General features: G+C 44.2%; 1 protein-coding gene across 8 annotated transcripts in view; it reads left to right on the forward strand.

Annotated features, from left to right (window-relative positions):
• The window catches only part of plxna2 (plexin A2), a 163,667-nt gene that overhangs the window by 71,133 nt on the left and 71,651 nt on the right, over positions 1-20,883 (forward strand). For 7 of the 8 annotated variants that reach the window (XM_040152521.1, XM_040152520.1, XM_040152514.1 and 4 more), the window contains one exon: positions 20,123-20,223. In XM_040152521.1, the coding sequence (XP_040008455.1) occupies positions 20,123-20,223 (101 nt within the window). Of the gene's footprint in view, positions 1-2,987; positions 3,324-20,122; positions 20,224-20,883 lie in introns of those variants that run through there. The other variant, XM_040152522.1, reaches the window with a different exon arrangement.

Below are 20,883 nucleotides of genomic sequence, written 5' to 3' on the forward strand. Positions count from 1 at the left end.
GACTCTTCTGTCTTGCTCTCCGGGGGTTGGGGAGGATCGAAGCAGACAGACACACACACACACATACTCAAATGCTCTCAGCTGCTTTGGGGATGTTGCCCTGCATGTTCAAGGATACAACTATACTTAGACTGAGAGAGTAACTGGATTGGGGTTCAGCGTGGCCACACACTCATTCAGCCTTTTTTCATTAATGTGTCAAATTCAACTGAAACTACATGTTTTTGGCTGGACTGCAACAGCGGGGCCAGCCCTATAAACATGAATGTCGAACGCTGACTTGACTGACTGATGAAGTTACACCATTGGTCCGCCGAATGCTGAGTGACCGAGTGATGACATTACATCATTGGTCGGCCGGCCGAATGTTGGAGTTTCCCAATTTGCCGTTGCATTGTCACGCGCAGTTTTTGCTACGTCATCATGGGGGCGTTTACAGGCAGCGTTGCCAACTTAGCGCCTTTTTTCCGCTAGATTTATCAACTTTTCAGACCCCTTCAGAGCCTTTTTTTTTTTTTTTTTTTCAAAAAGAACCTAGCGAGAAAAAATCTGGCAACTTTTTGGAAATGACACTAGGCAGGATGCAAATAAGACATGATGATGTCGTGAAGATGCTCATTAGCGTATTACGTCATCGAGCTACATCTAGCGACTTTTCAAGCAGGCTTTAGCCCCTTTTCATTGACAGTAGTTGTTTGCAGCGGTTCTACAACAGTTTTCAACTATGTACTCAGTTTTGCACATTGACCATATACAGTCCAGCCATATACTAGGTTTTGACATACTCTTGTTTGATATGGACGGTTAGAATTGGATTTATTTAGAATTTAACTTCTGATGTTCCCCAACCTTAAAGCCTGGACCTATTTCAATGTCATTTATTTTATAAGTCTAGATGGAACTGCCCATACTTATGTGTATCTTAGTAAGAGTATTCTCTGTGATGAAGCCTCTTTCTACGCAGGGGGATGAATTTAGAACCTATAGTAATGGATACAACTGAATTTTTCAGGAATCTACTAGCAGTATCCACTGTAAAATCACAGAAGCCACCTCCAAACCAGCGCTTTTACACTAACGTTCAGTGGAATAAATCTATTTGACCTTCATCTTATCGTTAATCTAAATATCACCTCGAGCTGCACTTGAAGTTAGACATCCAGGACATCACGAGATCTATGTTTTCTGAGCTTCACTTGTTCCCATGTGTCTGGCTGATGCCGTCTGAGGCCAAGCGCATGGTGATGGGAGACGGCAAGAACAAAGGAGGGATGATATCAAACAGAAAACAGGGCATATTTGGCTCCAGTTGCATTTCCTACTCTGAATAACAAAGAGGCCCTCTGTGTTTGGCACAGTGGGAAAGAGAGAATACAGAGAGTGAAAGAGAGAGACAGATACTGAATGACAGAGCAAGAGAGGGAGACAGAAATCGGGAGAGAGTAATATTTGCTTAGTGAGGCCATGCTCCAGAATCTGGGCTCTCGCTCCCTCCAGTCCTCACACCTGTCTGTGTGTGTCGTGGCAAGGCTGAGAATCGTGGGATGTGCGAGGCCTTTGTAAATACAAACATGCAGACAGGCGCCCACAGGGACAAACATGTACACACGCACATGCTTCCTCATATTTTCATTTGCATAGGTACCGACATAATGCACAGGCTCACGCAATCACATGGACACCATAATTACAGACACAGGCAAGCGCCGGTCTCCCATTCAGTATTCAAATTGAATCTCCATAAGGCTTTCAGAGGCTTTTCATCTAGCCTTTTTCTCTCACCCGCATATGTATAGATTACACCTACTGCATATGTATAGATCTTCCTAGACTCACTCTTACACATTCACTGCCTACCCCAAATTATCTTTCAGTATGTGAAAGAACTTTATGCTCTCTCTCGTTCTCAGTTTTTTTTCTCACACTCCCACACCATCATTCACTCACCCCCAAAAATATTTAATAGCTCTCTGTTTCATATTCGATCCATAGTGCTGTCATGTTAAACTGTGCTTTTGTTTTGTAGATGTAATGACAATAACATCCACCATATTAATGATGTGGTGAGATTGGCCCAGTGCGAGGCAGTGCAGTGGAACTGATGAAAAGACCTGGCTCACTGACTTTCTCTTCTCAGGGAGTAAGAGTGTGTGTTTGTGTGTGTGTGTGTGTGTGTGTGTGTGTGTGTGTGTATGCCTTCCAGTAGGGTGCTGTATCATTACTGACAGTCCTGAAATACATAACAGCAGGTTTTCATCTCAAGATTTATCTTCAGACATCTGTGTATATCCACTATGGTGCCTCTATTGAAAAACCTCAAAAACATGTTTGTTGCATCATCTTTTGGATTTCTCACACTTTGCACTTTTTGTCTGCCAACTCTCCTGGTGCATCCTGTGATTGTGCAGATCCATCATATGGACTTCTGCAAGATCACATGTTTGAGTCATGTTGCGTGAGTGTGTGACAGCCTCTATATTTAGACCAATAATCCGACAATTTTTGGTACTTGGCTCGGCAGCAATGTCAGCAGCAAATACAGTCCTATGCCTTAGTCTTATGAAATGCCCCTGAAATGTCTTACATTCCTAAAACACCTCACTGCATTTAATATTGCATCAAAAGCCGTAGATTTCCAACTGAATACCACATCTTGCTCTGCATGAACAAAGCACACATATGTACGTACTACATAACATCTGCATATGTTTCACATGGTAAAGGAGAGAGGGCTTTAAGCTTTATCTATAAGCCATACTTTACATACAGCCAGATACACTGTGCCTGCTTTAAAGACATAATTATTCCAGCAGAGGCTTTAATCAAACAGGTAGAAAGAGTATTCATGTGTGAATGGCAGTTGGAGCATAGCTAAACCACCGGTGCTGTTGCCAGCTCATGCAAATTCATTTAGTAGGATCTGCCCGAGTGTTTGGCCTGGCCTCATCCTAACCAACTGGTCTCTCTCTTTCTTTCTTTTTTTTCAGGATATGTATGCCTGAGAATGCAAAACGACGTCACCTGGTTCTCTGAATTTAGTGACCAGTCCTGCATTTGTGTATTTTTGAATGTCTTCTGCATTTTGAGAGTTCAGGCCGGTGAAGGGACATACAGTACAAGCACGCCTGACACTGTGGCCTAGACAAGCCCTGAAGCAGCATTGGCACTCTTTGTTGTCAGTTTATCAACACAATGCAGTGCGCTGGGACTGGTGACTGCATTATGCCGGTTGCTTTGGTCAGCGGCCAAAATGGAGAGCCCAGGCTGTAATGTATTATTCATAGCAGACAATCAAGATTTAACATCTGCAAGGGTTTTGAAGTGATACCTGTGGCGTGGCCTTAGTTCTGCCTGAAAAGGTTTTTAAAAACACCTTAATAAATAAAGTTTAAAAAACTACACACAAAAAAAATAAAAGTGGTTAAGTTTTTATCACATCATAATTTAATCCCACGAAAAGAGGCAGCTGTTGACTTTGTAGTGGAGCTCAATGGTTTTTGTAATGTTTTATGGCTGTGGCACACACGAGTACATAATAGACCTTAACAGATTTAATAGTGTTTCCAGTGAAATACTGGCCCTCTAATTGCCAGCTCTTTGTAAGGATAAGTGTGAAATTCTTGCTAGCATGACCAACTGAGGGATACTGAGCTAGCTTGTAAAACAGACTTGTCTTTCATGGACAAATACACAATCCTCCCCCTATAGAGGCTTTCAGCCATGTGCTGCTGTCACTCTCCAATACACTCTTGGCTCTTTAGCAAGCATTAAACCCCCTCAGCCTCCAATCCTCATACGCCATCCTTCCTCCCTTAGCCAGCTGTATGGAACGGCAACATTACAGCTCACAGATTATCAGGAAAGAAAGGAAGACCTCTTTTTTTCAAATCTGGCAATTTCTCTCAGGTGCTCAGCTGTGAAATTTGAAATCCATGCATGGATTCTTTCTTCTTCTTTTAAACCTTTTTTTTTTTTTTTTTTATGAGGCCTCTTCTCAACCTATTCTCCCTCCAAGCACCTGCCCCCCAGAGTTTTCTGGTTCTCCTCCCTCCTTCCCCTTATCCCCCAGACCCTTTGTTTGGCTGGTGTGGTTAGATTGGGAGGAAATGGGTTCAGTGCTTATCAAGACAGGAGGAAATAGGATTCATTCACACCTTGTCCAGATTTAGATTAGCTGACATGCTACTGGCTCATTATTATGCAGGACTTAGTGTGTATGACATGCTGATTTCGTGTGTTAATGGGCATAGAACAAATGATGGTTTGTGGCCAGGCCATCAACTGTGCACTGTAGGTGTTACCGCTCGTTCAGACTTATAAAAAGCGACCAGCAGCAGTGTGGGTAAAAGCTGTTTGTTTCCTGGGTTTACTGTTTACAGTCTCCACAACAAACAGATTGGACTAGCTCATGTCCAGGCCACTCATTCAAAGACTTAATTATGTATGCAAGTTCTTGTGGCTTTTATTTTCCTAAGAGCCCAACTTATATTTACCATCTATTTCAGAGCTTACCGGAAGATGCTTGCTACCTTATCTAATAGAAGAAGAACAATAATCCAATGGGGAGGGGAAAAGACTGGGCACAACAGTAGGACAAACAAAGTCAAAATGGCACAGGGACAAAAGATTAGCGCTTTGTGTTTACTTCTTTTGAGTTCCTCATTCCTTTCCATTAGCGGTTAGTTTGCTGTTAGGGCTGAGTAGTGAAGCAGTTTCCGGTTTCCAACGGCAAGGCAAACTGTTGCCTTGCCGTTGCATGACATTGTGCTGGCCCCAGGGTAGTCTGGATAGCTTGCGGGTGCCAGAGAGTGAACAAGACCAGGGGTTTGACCATTGACCCTTATCTCTGTGTTTCTCACCAATCTGTCCGTCAGTGACACTCGAACAAAGAGTCCCAATTATGACTACCCACCATTAAAAGAAAGGGGACAATAAAGAGGTAACTTTCAGGATGAAAGAGCAATCGGTGGAATGTGCTGAATTCCGTTAGAAACTCTCTAAAGTCCCACAGTCTTCTCACTCCTTCTCAAGTATTTTTTTCAGAGTTTCAAAAAACAGAATGCTGAATATTCTCCTCGATTACCTCTGCATTTGAAATGCCTTTCTGCGTCCCACAGGGTATAAGAGATATCTTTCTCTCATAAGTTCCTGAATGTTCCCTGATTCCCTCGTTGTATATGTGGTTGGGTTTTGCACCACGTGAATATGAGTTAGCAAAGATATATTGTACCTAACTTAGGCCTTCAACTGAGGTCAAATGAGGTTTGTTTTATATGGTTCAGCTGACAATACAAGGCAACCATAAAGTCGTTAAACCATCGTTTACGTATATGAGAGAAGTGACCTGTCATGCATGAGAAAACTGTGATGCCATGTGCCAACATATGGACCACACATCTGCATCCCATCCCACCTTCGTTGGAACTGATTATGAGAGGGGAACCGCTTACTAGCATCTGTGTGTTTTTCGACAGACCTCAAAAACAGACAAACATCTCTGGGACAGCCTCCTATCAGTCAGACAGCAGACACTGGCCTTGATAGATTGGCAGTCATGTTTTATCAGGGATGTAAGTGCAACGGCGGGGTCAGTTTGGCAGCCGTAGGGGTGAGGGCTAGCAAATCAATTGCACGGCTACCCAGGTGCTCTGCAGTTGGATTTGGGGGGGGGCTGTAACTGCAGCTTGGAAACTCTGGCTTAGATTCTTTGCTGCTTTCCCTGACAGCTTCACTTGATATTGACACCTGGACAAATTAGGATAAATTCCCTTGTCAATACGCACATCCCATGTTATTGATGATGCAATTTAGCTTTTCATTCACGAGAAACCGCTTTCATCCCTGTCCTACTTGTCAAGCTCCCTTAATCTGAAGCCATGCGTATGTATGGCTGTATATGTGCGTTTGTGTGTTCTAGTGTAGTTTGACTGCACATTGCTCTAGCTTGATGATAGTTTATATTAAGTGTATATTTAGTTGTATCTTGAAATTTTAAAGCATATTTTTTACTGTATGCATTCATTATTTTAATTGTCTGTGTTCATCTGCCTGTCTGTTGTTTGCAGCTTTTCATGTCTATGTTCAGCCTTGTTTGACCGCCTGGCCACTCACCGCTAATTTCATTCTATATTTTAATTTTGACCATTAAAGGGTCATATACTCACTCTGTCCACAGTCCCATCCCCCATTACAGTAATCTCTCTGCCGATTTATGGTTTATTTTTCACTGACATAGTTTTGTATCATATGACATTGAAACTGATGAATAAAAAGCTATAGTTTGAAGTACTTTTTCAAGGAAAAGTGACTACCCAAGTTATATTTCTCTTTATGGTAGTTAAAATGTGTGTCCAAGTTGAATGTGCCCTCTTTCCTGCCTGAATCAGATGCATTCGAAGGTTTATGTGCATGTATAGTATGTTCACATACTTGCTCCATTTGTTTGGTGTAATTCATGTGCACTTCATCTATTTATGTGCTGCTTCTCAGCATTGTGAGGTCAGGGGTTGTGGGAAGTTCAAGGGTTGACTGAATCTGTTCATTATAGCAAAGGGGTCACTCGACAGGTCAGTTAGAGACGCCCCTTCAATGAATCATGTTTTTATAGCATCCATTTGCTTGACCACTGCTAGTCAGCTATTTGTTTCTCATGATGACAGATATGAGTGTCCTTTCCCCTTTCGACTATGTTCTGGTGATGTTTTACATGTCTGAATGCTGAGCTCTGTTTGCCCCCGTTGCGCTAGCCTACCTAACAAAGGCACCTCATTTGCATGAGTCCCTGAGCAGGCATTGTTAATTGACTTAAGCCAGGATTAGTGTTAATCAGGTTTTGTGCCCTGGAACCATTGGCCAATCCTAACCTCATTATTTGATAGCAGCACACGTCCTGTCAGCTCCCATCGAAGTGTTAATTAATAGAAGCCTTTGCACCCAGGTCCCTGCCTGAACCCCCCTCTTACCTCCCATTTCCCCATCCATCCACCCACCCCCCCTTCCCCCTCTCCCACCTTCACACCCAAGTCCCTGGTTTATCAGCAGAGGTCAATACATAGTAACACACTAGACAAGCTGTGAATTCAGTGACTAGCAGCAGTATGTGTTACCAGACCGTTCAGCTGTCATCAAACAAGTGCCCTGTAGCTTCACGTCTGCTTCAGGTGAAAGGCTTTCCAAATAGACTCAATAGTGTCAAGTCCAGTATAAATGGATTTCAAGACCCATATGAGAGACCCTGTGGTGGGTTTGTTTGTGTCTGTCTTTGTGAACATGTGTGCGTCGGCCCATCCCTTAATACCAGCTTAAACCCCACGGCTGTCCCCCCCTCCCCCCACAAGAGTCTCTCACTGGCCCTCTGACATAATATGAGATAATGAGGAAAAGGATACCTGATCCTTAGATTCTCTGACACCTCTGTCTCTGTCTGTCTGCAGTCTTTCAGACTTTTCCATTAGCCACAAACGTAGCCACTGGGGGGGAAAAAAAAAAAATACATTTTATATATATATATATATATATATATATATATATATATATGCACACAAACATATATACGTATAGAGGTGGTCAGTTTGAGGCGAAAAATCTCACGCTAAGTACCTTGAGTAGCAAACCTGTCCTTGAACTTGTTTAAAGCCCCTCATTATCCAGAAAAAAAGTGCTATTAATCACTGATTAAGCTCCAGTTTCCGTCCTCTCGACACTGTTTTTCTGTGCTTATATGCAGAATTCAGAATAACTTTCCTCTTAATTTTTTTCTTCCCTTACATTTATATGAGGGTGTATATATGTGCTTTGATACCGTCTGGGTAGGTGTGTATATTGTACACATTTGTGTGTAGCATGTGTGTGTGCGCATGTGTGCATGCGCACTTTGTCACTGCTAATATGAGCCAAAGGAACAGTCCAGGAGCCATCCTGCCAGAAAAATCAGCTCTATAATTAAAAGCTGTGAGTATGTCCCCCTTTCTCTCTTTCTGTCTCTTTCACTCTAACTGTCTGTCTGCCTCTATAATGGCACAGCATTTGTCTTTTTCCTCCCTGTGCCTTTGCAGAATGCTCATGACATTTATTGTGAACCTAATGGCAGTGCTTCACTCCTCCTAATTGTAGGCTTTAATTGCAATAATTATTTACAAGCCTAATTAGAGCCTAGAGAGTGTCAGGGAGAAACACGAGTGCCGGTTGAAGGAATCACGACAGGGTTTGTCAGAAGCCAGGCAAAGAGTAAAGTGAATAAAGTGGTAATGTTTGGTCTATAATTGGGGAGGCCATGTCTGCACGTCTTCCTGCCTCTCTGTCTCGCTTTTACTGTCTTTTTTTTTTTTGCTTCTGTCAGTTTCCTTACTCCTCAGTGCTGAGATGGGGTGCAATCACAAAGTGAAGTGTAGTGTAGTAGGTTTTGAAGCGGAACTCAGCCATCAGTGGAGAGCAGCAGGCTTGGTCCCCAGCACTGCGGTTAGAGGTCTCAGGCTGGCTGTGCAGACTGATCTTTCTTGTTTGTGAGGGGCTGACAGCTCACTTCCCTACACCACCAGCTGCCTTCTAAAGGGATGAATAAGTGTGTATGTGCACACACGTGCATCTTACGTGCATTTGTCACTGAGTACATTTGTTGATGTGTGTGTGTTCTAACCCGGGCGGGTTCATTTGCTGCAGTTTGGCAGATCCTCAGGAGGTCTTGTGTGTGTGTGTGTGTGTGTGTGTGTGTGTGTGTGTGTGTGTGTGTGTGTGTGTGTGTGTGTGTGTGTGTTTTACTGTGTGATGCAGTCATGCTGCCAGGGCTGCAATATGCTCTTTGTCTGTCCTTCACAAGGCCAGTCTTAGTAAACAGGCTACAGCAGGAGAGATGCTGGTTTTGATGGGCTACCCATGGCAGCTCACCCCTTTCTTCTTCCCAATGGAAGAACACACACACACACACACTCTCTCTCTCCCTCTGTCTCTGTTTACTGGGGCTGTGCAACACATTCCCCAATTTTCCCCACTTCTTTTGCCCCTTTCTCTTCTCTTTTCTTCCCCGTTCTTCTCTCCTGTCAGTGTAGCGTCCGATGGGAGAACTCAATCCCACAATGCCATTCTCCTCTCCCTTGCGGCTCACTTTGACAAAGCTGTCAGCCTGAGCCCTAGTGATGGATGTAGTATTGTACCGTGTGTGTGTGTGTGTGTGTGTGTGTGTGTTTGTGGGTAGGTGGGTGTGTGTGGGTGTGTGCGGTAGTCTGCATCTGTGTACTACTAAAATGTTAAAAATAGTCACATATCCCATTTTGGACCCTTGCTGGGCAGAAGAATTATAAATATACTAAATCTGTAAATTGTACAATAGATATCATTTACAGATGTGTATGCCCCAGATCCTCTGTTTACCCTTGTGATTCCTCTCGTCAGTGTTGAGAGAACTTGTATTTGGGCCCGAATCTACGTTTTTGGTAAAGAGTAAATGATAGCATTTACAGAAGAGGACTGTACATGACAAATATTAAAAAAGACGCTTGCTGTCACTCTTAAGGATGCTGGGCAAAGCTGTCCTCAGATGCGCTAGAACACACACTCTTATAGACAAACACTGAATGAAGATGAATGTGCAGGGATGGATAACATATATCTCCTAATGTAATATTTGAGGAAAAATATTAGAAAGAGCACACGCTAGATAAGGCCAGTGATTTAAACAGCGCGTCTGCCGACAGCCCGCTGAAATATTACCCTTCTTGCTGACTTGTAAATCGGATATTTGAAGCCAGAGGGATCACATGGTCGTAATAGATAGGGCCACAGAGTGACGGATGTGGCTGTGTGGGGGATTGGGGATGGAACAATTGCACAACAGATTTGTGGTGGACAAATACTGTTACCTACACTCTGAATGGAGGCAGCATCCACAGCTGTTTAAAGTTCATGTGGAACCAAAAACACTATATACCTCAGAGGCAAAACACTTATTTATTTCACACTTTTCAAAAGCAACTGGGGAGCAGTTAATTTGGCTGCACAGAAGCAGCTGTCTGAGAGCCGTGGGATGAGAGAGAGAAAGAGACAGAGGGTGGTTGAGAGAAGAGAGACGAAGAGAGTGAGACACAAAGGCAGTTTGGGCTCATTATGTTGATTTTTCCTCTTCTGCCAAACAAAGACAGCCAGGCACTTTTAGACACACCACCATTGATCAGTCACTGCTTTCTTTCTCCTTCTCACCCCACGGAGTTTCTTTATAGGCAAATCTAATAAATTGCCCATAGCTTTTGTCTGCATACAACCGATCAGCCACAACATTAAAACCAGTTACCTGTTTTAAAGTTGTACATCATACATATATATACCCCGTAAATATACAGCATATATACATTCATGTGGTAGTTTATATATATTAACCGGTAACTGGTTTTTATTGTTACAGCTAATGGATGAGTGTGATGATACACATGCAAACATGCACAGCACACATATACATATATGCATGCTTTCATTCTTCCAAACATGGTCCTCACAGATAAACAGACAGACACACACACAAACACATACACGTGTACGCATACACACCCAGTTTGGGATTAGATGAAGTGTCCCTCACCACCTAAACGCTGTTATCGATGTTCCTCCTCCCTATCTGTCTCCCTTTCTCATGTACACAGACTAACATCCATCTAGGCACAAACCCACACACACATGCTTACACTTATGCACAAGCAACAGCCCTGAGAGCAGTGGGGTGTAACCAAACCCTTCATTTGTATGTACATCATGTACACTGGGAGAGATGCTGAGACAAAGAGAACAAACATGCTCAGAGGCATGCACACACACATTCTGTTACACACACACACACACACACATAAACCTTACACACTCAGACATGCACAGTGGAGTCCCTCTGTAAATCAGAATTCATTTCTGTCTGTCTCCCCCTCCAAATCAATACCCTCATTGGTCGACAGACAGCCTTAAGTGTGCCAGGAAGGCTCCCTAGCCTTCACACCCTCCTCAAACACACATACGCATGCACACACTCATGCCTGTTGATGTGTGCTGGCCTCTGCTGCTCCCTTATTAACTCTTCACATGCTGACTGAAGCATACACCTCATTACTGGCTGCATTGACAGTCTGGGATCCCACTGAGAGACACGCAGAAACGCTAAACTAAGACAGACAGGCCAGAGATAGAAAGACAAAGAGGTACAGCGATGTGACAAACAACAAGAACGTCACATAGACAGTGAGTCCAGACGTGGGTAAAAAAAATAGGTGACTGAGAGAAAAGGAAATCACTCAAATAAAGCTTAAGTGAGTGCAAGCAGAGAAGTGAAGACATAAAGAAATATAATAATGGTATGTAGCCAGACATTGGGCCTTTGACTACTCTACACATGGACTGATCTAGATATATAAAGAGACAGAGATGGAGGAGAAGGCAGGTGTTAAGTGTAGGAGTAAGTAACAGGTTGTTAATGTAGTCTGTATCACTCAAACAAACTCACTTATGAGCAGTCCACTATATATACATTCATTTCAGCTCTAATGCAGCTTAAGCACACTTAAATTTCCATTCTTTCACTACTAAAGACTTCCAACCCACTGCTAATGTCATAATGAGTCATATCAGGCGTTGAAGTGGCTGCTGTTCAGGCCCCCTATACCTTTTAGAATTAGCGCCCAGTTTCTCATGAGGTCTGAACCTGGCTGAGTGAAGGTAGGTTGCCAGGTACGAAGTCAGTGTGACAGAAAGAGAGAAGTACTTCATTAGACAAGAGCACACCCAGTTCATAGGCTCCATTTGCAGTATGTTGCTGAAGTACTTGAGCCCACATGATACACGTATGCAAAGTATACAGACATGCATTGATTTAACTACCAAAAAAGAGGCATTTACAGTGTAAGAATAATTATTATTAAATAAAAAATAAGCATATAAACCAGGATGTTTCATCATGGTATGTCAGTGTGTCACTTTTTATAGCTGTCTTTGCGCATGAGTGCACATACTCACACATACAGGTTCACAGACACTCTCACAGCTCCCCGTTTCCATCTCTTAAATGTCAGTGTGGGCCTTTAAAACAGTTGCCAGTCAGCAAGCAGGGTAGAGTGGGGCTGAGAGTTCAAAGTGGCCAGGCAGCATGGATGTAATTTCCTCCTTTTAGCCTCCTGACTGAATTACAGAGCAAAGAGGCCACCTCGACTGGGAGCAGCAAAGGAGAGCGAACACAGGAGCGCAGAAGAGCGGGTTCGGGAGGGGAAAAAAGGGTAGGGGAGGAGATGGGGAGATAAGTGGAAAAGAAGGACGAGAAAGGGCCGGGGAAAGAGCCAGGGAGTTTCAGATCATATCACCCGTATCCATCTTCACATCTTTACCTTTGTATAAGAGGGTGCACATGGGATCTGGAAAGTAGTAGAGGCTCTGTAGGTATCATTAGCTGTACTTGACATTGTGCTATTAAGTGAAACTGTTAAGTCATTCACACAGTAACTAAATGAATGTGTTTTTTTTTTTCCAAGCAGGTATTCTATTAGGGTTGTTTCGGTGGCACGCATTCCATTAACGTTGGAAATTAGGAGTGAAAAATGCAGTCATGGACTGAGAAATAGAAAGACGGTGAGAAGTAGTTGGGAGTCAGACGTCTCGCCATGTTTTTGTTTTTTATGAACACTGTTTTTGATGTAAGTTACTGAAAAGTGTTCTGAGCATTTTAAAGCTGTCGGCAGCCAGGGTTCAGTTGTCTGCGGTATGTACAAAAACACAGTCGGCACGTATACACACACACACAATCAAAACACACACAAACACACCCATTTCTCGGTCTAACCTATTCCCCTCATCTTCTTGCCCAAAAAGAGGATTGAAGCCATACATAATTGATACACTCCTAGCTGTATTGACTGGTTGAATTTTTCATCCTCCTCACTGGTCGATTCCCTCACTCCATTATTTCTATGGTCACACTCCCTTCGCTGCCTCACAGCTCCCCTGTGATTCCTCCCTCTAGTCCTCTAGTCTGTAATATCTAAACACACACACACACACACACGAACAGACGTTAGGAGACAGTCCCATATCCCTCCTCCACCTTCCTTATTGCCCACTGCCCCACTTTGTCGTTAATCCATACAGTTGGCGGTCGGTCCAGGGGACACATGCTGAAATTCAATGCCACGTTTGTGCACGTGTGTGGTGTGTGTGTCCTGTATGATGTACAGTCGGTCTGCATGCATGTCCATTAGGGAAGGGATTTTTATCCGTGTTTTTTCCCAGCAACATAGGGGGGTTGGGGGGGGCTCTTAAATGAATTGTTCAAAATGCTTTTGGAGGTCTTAAATGCGTATTTAAACAATTAATCAGGCTGAACAAGAAGAGCCACCAGCACTCGACAAACACATCAGCGTCACCTACAGAAACACCAAATGACAGATAATCTTAAGGAAAAAAGGCCTAAGTCTCGACCACATGAATTCCACCACAGTCACCACAACAATGACTGTTCATCACAAGAGGTGTCAGGAATAAAACATTGAAGTGTATTATTTCCACTTTAGATACATAATCATTGTTCCTGGGTCAACGTTAAGACATAATGGCCACTCAACTTCAGAGTTCAAACTGCGGTCAGAAGGCACACGCCTGACCTGGTCCTCCCCTTCTTTCCTGCCTGGCAGTTTTCTTTCCTACCAGTCTGTTACTTCTGATGAACTGCCAAGGACCAGGCTTGCCCAGGACTGAGGGGTTACAGAGGGAGTAAAGCCTGAATATGGGCTGGAGGAGGGGATGCTGGAGGGCTACTGAAGCTGTTTGGCATGGAGATTAGAAAAACAGCAGCTTTGCTTGACCCAACCGTGATGGCTAGATATCCACTATGGTACCGTTTCAATTCAGAGAGAGTTAGTGAAGCTCTCTGGGTTGTTGCCATGCCTCCTCCCGATTAGCCCCTAGCCCCCCCTCCCCTTTAATTTTCTTTTAAATCAGCCTTGTGATGCTATGCAGTGTCTTGATGTTTTCATGTGACCAAAGTCGAGGAGCTCAGACCAAATCCAATGAACAAAATGAATGTGTGTGTTCATGTGTCTGTGTGTGCATTTTGCCTTTGAGTGGGTGAACAGACAGAAAGGAAAAGATGGGCTGACAGAGCTGTCTTTGACAATAAGGGTTAAAAGCTGCGATTTTCACACCATATCATTTTTGAAGTATGGGGCATGGCCATTTGTAGATGATGCCAGCCGTATCATTTTGTTTTGCCTCAGCCTTTTCTCCCTCCCACGTTTAGCCTCTTAAAATCATTGAGTAATATCTACTCTAGATGCTATTTCTTCTACTTTAAAATCTGTTGTTTGAAAACCACCTAGTATAAAAGGGTCTGACCTTCAGAAAAAGCACTAACACACAATGGTACTGTATCTCCCACCTGATTCCCCTAAATTCCATTTATTCAGCACCTATCCTGCATTAGTGCTATAGACAGTTCTTTAATAAATGTTACTCAGTAGAAGAAAATCAATATTGTGTATTTCTACACAAAACTTGTTTCTCTCAAACGACTTGTCTGACATCTATTACAAAAACATCAACAGAAACATAACCAATTTCTTTCGATGTGGAACCGAGCAGCTGATAGCAACAGTACAACCTTTATCCAGGGGATAGAGGTTGTATTTTTTTATGTACTGGATGAGGGGGATTTTTATGTGCACTCATTATGCGTACATGTGGCCGTAATTAATTACTTTTACACATTTTGCTCTTGGAATGTGGGTCTTAAGCCATCATCAAGGCTTCCAGCTGTTGTGGCGTCTTTGCACAGGGGCAACTCAGGGCCTCCGAGGGATCAGCAGCCGCTCACCCCCGACAACCAAGCACATGCCCCTGTTCTGTCCTTAATCAAGCTGGGTGTAATTGGTGTGAGTCTTCAGGCCTGATTATCCTCAGACTAGACACAACACTTCAACACAACCCCTCACCTCTCTTCTCAGGGCCAGCCGGGCTTAGGATAATTTGGTTGAACCGCTGACTAGCCTCAGTCTCACACTGCAAAAACACCTAGGGAGGGAATTTATTCTCAATTTCAGTCTTCAGAATGGCTGTAAAACAAGTTAAACAAAGAGGGGAAAGATAGCACTTGCTTCCAATGCAGATGATTTGTTTTCAATGTTTTTCCTTACTGTGAGAGAATGCTATTCCATGTGGGTGGATGTCAACAAGTTGGATGAGATGGCTCCGGTATTACACTACAGTGCAGATTTGTACAGTGGAAGGATTTTGTGAGTTGAGGAAAAGTGGACCAGAAGGGGGAGGAGAGAGAGAGCGAGAGAGAGAGAGAGAGAAAGAGACATGGGAGATGTGGCCACTGTGCTTAGATAAAGAAGGATTACTAGAAAAGATTAAAGAGTGGCCAGTTAGGGAAAAGGCTCAGCCATCTTTGTTTAGTTAGCCTGGACACAGGAAACAGTGGCTGCAGGGTCACCGTCGGACTGAGGGACTCAGGGGCCTGTGGATTCCATTGGGTTTCATTCAGCAGCAAGTATTTGCTCTGCTTTTGTGCCTTTTGTCATTAGGTCCACTCAAACACACACAGTTATAGCCCTCCCCTGCTTTCCCTCTCTCTCTCTCTCTCTCTCTCTCTCTGCTGGAATGGGTATTGTGTTCATGATCGATGTGCCTCATTCCAGTGACGTGGTAGCCTGGCTAATTCTCATTAAAAATGGATAGGGTGTAGGGGAGCCGCCTGTGTGTGTGTGTGTGTGTGTGTGTGTGTGTGTGTGTGTGTGTGTGTGTGTGTGTGTGTGTGTGTGTGTGTGTGTGTGTGTGTGTGTGTGTGTGTGTGTGTGTGTATATGTGTGTCTATACATGTTTAATGGGAGGTGTAGGTGACAGGAAGTCCCAAAGGTGCCAGCTGTTTACCGTAGACTGCTGAAGGTTGGACGGACTAGTGGTGGTTGTGGTGGTGGATGTGGGGGTGTTCCTGAGGTCAGAGCCGGGCCTGTTGCCTTGGCAACAGCTTGCAAATAGCTTCCTCTGCATTACTGGTGACGATGGGATTTTTCCCTTTCTGTTTGCTTTCTCTCTCGCTCGGAAGGTGAGGCACATCTGGCACCACAGAGACTAGGTCTCATCAGAACACAGAGCAATGGGCCGTTTCCACTCTGCTCTGTCCTCCTCTATGCCTTTTTTCAGTCCCTCTTTTTCCGTCTTCTCTTCCTACTCTGCCCCTGTGTCCCCATCCATCAGAGAGGTGCAGCGAGCATGGATGGATTTCAGGGCAGCAGGGCAGAGGAGCTGAAATGGAGCCACCATTTATTCTCAGCCACGCAGACACAGGACCAGATGAAAGTGGTCCTGCTGCTCTCTAATGCACATACATTGTCAGCCTCTCTTGGGTGCCAGAGCCAAACGCTTCTATCCTCTTTTATGCTCTTCTACACTCAAAATGAAATTAAACATGAGGAGCAGACACTGTCTTCACAGGTGGCCATAAATAACAGTGGAAAATATGTGCAATGGGAATTTTATCCTCTGGCCCTTTGTCTTTAAATACTAAGAAGGCAGCAACACTTCTATTATGCAATGCCCACACTTCTAGCTCTCTCTGACAGTACTGTCACCTAGCTGCTTTTTGTTTTTGGTGGAGTTATTGTTTTCTCGAGACACAATTGCAACAAAAAATAAGCTTAATCCATTATTTATAAAAGTTACACAAGGAAAGTTCTAATAATGTTGGCCCCATATGGCAGCAGAGGGTGCCAGGTTGAATTTAAAAGACTTCTTTACACAGAAATCACAAAGGCAAAGAATGCTCTTTTCCTACCACGGCTGTCCTTTAATTTTCTGATTTAGGTTGATAAGAATTTTTGTATTTCTGCATAACAGTCTTGCCTGTTGATGTGGTAAGGCTGGGCATTAATACCACAGCCCACAGATCCCTAGCTATCGGTTTCAGTAACAGACACGACGCCACTGCATCAGTGAAGGCTTGGCAATAATAATGGAAGCTGAAGCCTATTCAGCATGGCCTTTGACAGCTGAGGGTTAAAACAACAGCTTCCTCTCTTTCAGTCAGTCACCCAGGTTGCCGCAGTATGCGACTCCACTGTAGCCTCACTGGTTGAATAACCCCCTGCTAAGGTCATCTTAAGCTGGAATTTTATTAGCATTCATTTACCAGAGCGCAGTACGTCTCACTGACAATGCCCGGTCTACCTCAGGTCGGCTGTGGGTGTGAATGTGTTCCTGGGAAACAGAAACAGAGACAGAGAGCAGAGAAAGTTGACTGCAATATCAGATCACATGCAGCGCTTCTTTGTCTTCCTTGAAAACACAGGAACGACAATCTGCACGTCCATTATGGCGCCGTGCGTGTGTGCGTACAAACGCAAACACACACACACATGCACACGCAGTGGGAGAAGGGGCTTCATTGTGCAGCCCTGCTGTGTTGAGTGACTGTAGCGTGTGCTGGGCAACAGCTGCTGTGATCCCCCGCAACCCTCCCTCACCCTGCCCTCCTCATCTCCACTACTGGCCCACATTGGTCTAAACATCAATACAGTCACACACACACACACATACACACACACACTATATGCAGCACACATAAGCACACTCTCTCTCTTATTCCGTGCTTTTTCCATCCTCAGGTTTTTACCTTTTTTTTGTTTTTCAGACTATATCAGCTGACAGCAGGCCGTGTCTCTCTGTCTGTAGACACCGCTCTATGTCCAGGGACACCCCCAGCTCAACCCCACTACTCCCTGACTTCCCCCCCCACTGACAGCTGTCTCCACACTGTAACCCTTTAATGGAGCAAGGCCTCTCTGAAAGTTATACTATAAAGTTTCACCGGCCTTGCACATGTTTTGGGAAGGATCATGACGGCTTTTTTTTTTTTGGGTTAAGAGGGATTCAGAGACTTTGAGATACATACACCGACTAGGTTGCTGTTTCCCCAACCAAGTCTCGTTCCTGGTTGGCGTGTTTGTCATCAGTTGCGACTTCTGCTGCTGATGTGACCCTGTCTGCAGCTCATTACAGCATGCCACCTGTTTGTCCTGAAGCTAGGCAAGACACACACAAACACAGACACACACACACACAAATAGAGTTTGTTGAGGTGACAGGGGGTTAATCTAACAGGAGTGTCTATGGCGGAGCAGCCACACAGTGCAGGGACTATCAGCGTCCCACCGTGTCAATGGCTTTCTTTGTCCCCTGGGCCCATCTTTCTGTTGCCGCAGGGTTTAGGACCAGGCAGACAGGTGGTGGGTTATTGAGCTTCTGAGGAGCAAAGACAAAACTAAGGAAAAAAAAAACCATATAGGCCAGACACACATACAGCTCACAGTCTTCACAGCAGCTGACAGGTTTGCCGACTACAGCTTTTCGCAGGCCACGCAATAGCAGGCACATGTCACAAATTTTGGTGTCAGCTGTTTTTAAAATTTGATACATTGTAATAAATAAAAGCCATTGACGGACACACAGCTGTTATCTCTTCCTGGATGACGGTTAATTCTAGCCCATGGTCCCAACAGCAACTAATATCACCCAGTGATCGGTGATTTGCACAGGGATTTTAAAAAAAAAACACTTAAAAGGTGCTATTTGCACCCTTCGTTCACTCCCCCAAATTTTGCAGAGGAGCCACTTATTAGGCATTGATCTGAGCCTGTGGTTTGGAGCTGAACGGGGAACACACCGTCAGAGTCTGCTGTCATTATCCAACAAGGCAGTTGCCAGGAAAGTGAAAGACAGACAGGACTAACAATGAATCCATGCCAGACTCTGAAATTCACTTTTTCAGCCTTCGCTTTTCTTGTGCCTCTATTCATCTGCTGTGCGGCGGCGGTGGTGGTGGTGGTGGTGGTGTTGTTTGTGTTGCGGTCTGCGCCAGTGTGTACGTTTTTACTCCTGCTGACACAGTGAGATGCAGGTGTGAGCGGGGCAGCCCCGGGGGATACTCACAGACACACAGACACACACACTGACCTCCGGATCGTACAGACCGCTGCTGCGCTGCACAAACAGACTGAGGGCCATGTGGCTGAGCAGAACCATGCCTTGGCAGACAGCGAGACGCAGACAGAGACACGGCTAGATTCGCGCGCACACACACACACACACACACACTCTCCTACACGTACACAAACTGACAGAAGGAAGAGTGCATGTTTTGTAGCAGCTGAAAACAGACCCAGCCTGTGGATGACACAACTCAGCTGACTCACACACTCAGTGGTTGGTTGTTTGATTCTCGTGCTTTTCTGGTGTGTTGTGTTCAATTTCTCAACCGTGTATTTCTGTAAGTTTAATGTCAATCGCATAAGCACATAAGCACAAGGATGTTTGCTCCATATTTAAATGATTGTCGTCCAACGGCCCTGTGTGGATTAGTGTGGATTTGTGGGTGTGGAGTGTGTTTGCTTTGTACTGGATGTGCTTATTCATATTCTTTGCCGTTGACAGTTTCAACATGTTTTGCTTTAAAATACCAATTTTACTCCCCATTCATTCATATTTTGAAAATATGAACTTTTCAGTTTTACAGTTACGCTACAGTCGTCTATTTGACTTTATTAGACTTTGTTTAATAAACTTGATCTTTACATAAGCTTGGGGAAAAAGGTTACACCTAGAATTAGTAATTCAGTAATTTTTGTAGTTCTACTGCAACTTTACTTTCTAATAAAGTTGAAACTGATATGAGCTGCCCTATCATTCTCAATAATTACTTTTCCCCGACACTTCTTACATTTTTTGTAATAAAGTTGGATTTTTCACTACTCCTCCGGGTACAGGTGTGTTTGTACAGGCTCTACCTAGTGGGGACAGATGCCCTGGTGCAGACAAAGGCCCATTGATGGCAGAGAAGCAGCTTTCTCCGGCCAACTGATCCCAGCTGCTCACTACTGTTTCTTCGGCTTAGGCAACACTTAAAGGCAACAGTTGCCTGTGCAGTTGACATCTCACACATCGACATGCAGGGGCATAGTTCACCCAATCATCTGCTGACTGAATGAGCATACCTCTAGTGCGCACACACACACACACACACACAGACACATAACATACCCAGAGGCTTCTTTTAGCGAATCTTGTGATGTTTGTCAGGCTGCACTGTGACATTGACGCTTTGATGTGCTTTTAGGTTACCCAAGTTCCCATCGAGTCATGTGAGCAGTACGGGACCTGCGGAGAGTGTCTGAGCTCTGGGGACCCACACTGCGGCTGGTGTGTCCTGCATAATATGTGAGTATCCCTCAGTCATCAGCCAGCCAGTCCAAAGATATTTTACATACAGGTTTTGTTGGACATCTCCCAAAACGGCCCTCAATTTCACTGCACAAAGGCAGGTAGGGCTTTTATTTTTCATAATGTTTATCTCAAAGATCAAATAGAGTTTGAGGAGAGGAGACAGTGTCTGACTGGAAATGGATAGTTGTGTCTCAGAGGTGCAGAGCTGGTTCAAAGCTACTCGCTGCAGGCATAATTCACCTATAGCCCTGTTCTGACATGACTTGATCTGAACAGGAAATGAAGACCATTCAGTCTCTGTGTGACTTAGCGGAATCTGGAAAGACAAGCAAGAACAGACCAAAGACAGTCATTAGTTAACTAGTGGTCCTGAATAGAATTGTCATATACTGCATGCACTGGCACTGTGCACTGTACCTTTACGTGTGTAATGGACGCGGCCTAATCGTACATTTGCCGTGCGTGTTCTGAGCAAGTTAGGCGATATTATATCTTACCCACTGTCACAACAGCAGCCATGAGCATAGAAGCCAGGAGTGACACCTGCTGGAGCCAGTTAGTTACTGCAGCAGAACTAACTTCTAGAAGGCCAGACAGGAGGAAAAAAAACAGATAGAAAAAATAAAAGCGCTTGATAAAGCATGTATATTTGTT

This window comes from Xiphias gladius, chromosome 18 (genome assembly GCF_016859285.1).
Source record: "Xiphias gladius isolate SHS-SW01 ecotype Sanya breed wild chromosome 18, ASM1685928v1, whole genome shotgun sequence".
NCBI classification, from domain to species: domain Eukaryota; kingdom Metazoa; phylum Chordata; class Actinopteri; order Istiophoriformes; family Xiphiidae; genus Xiphias; species Xiphias gladius.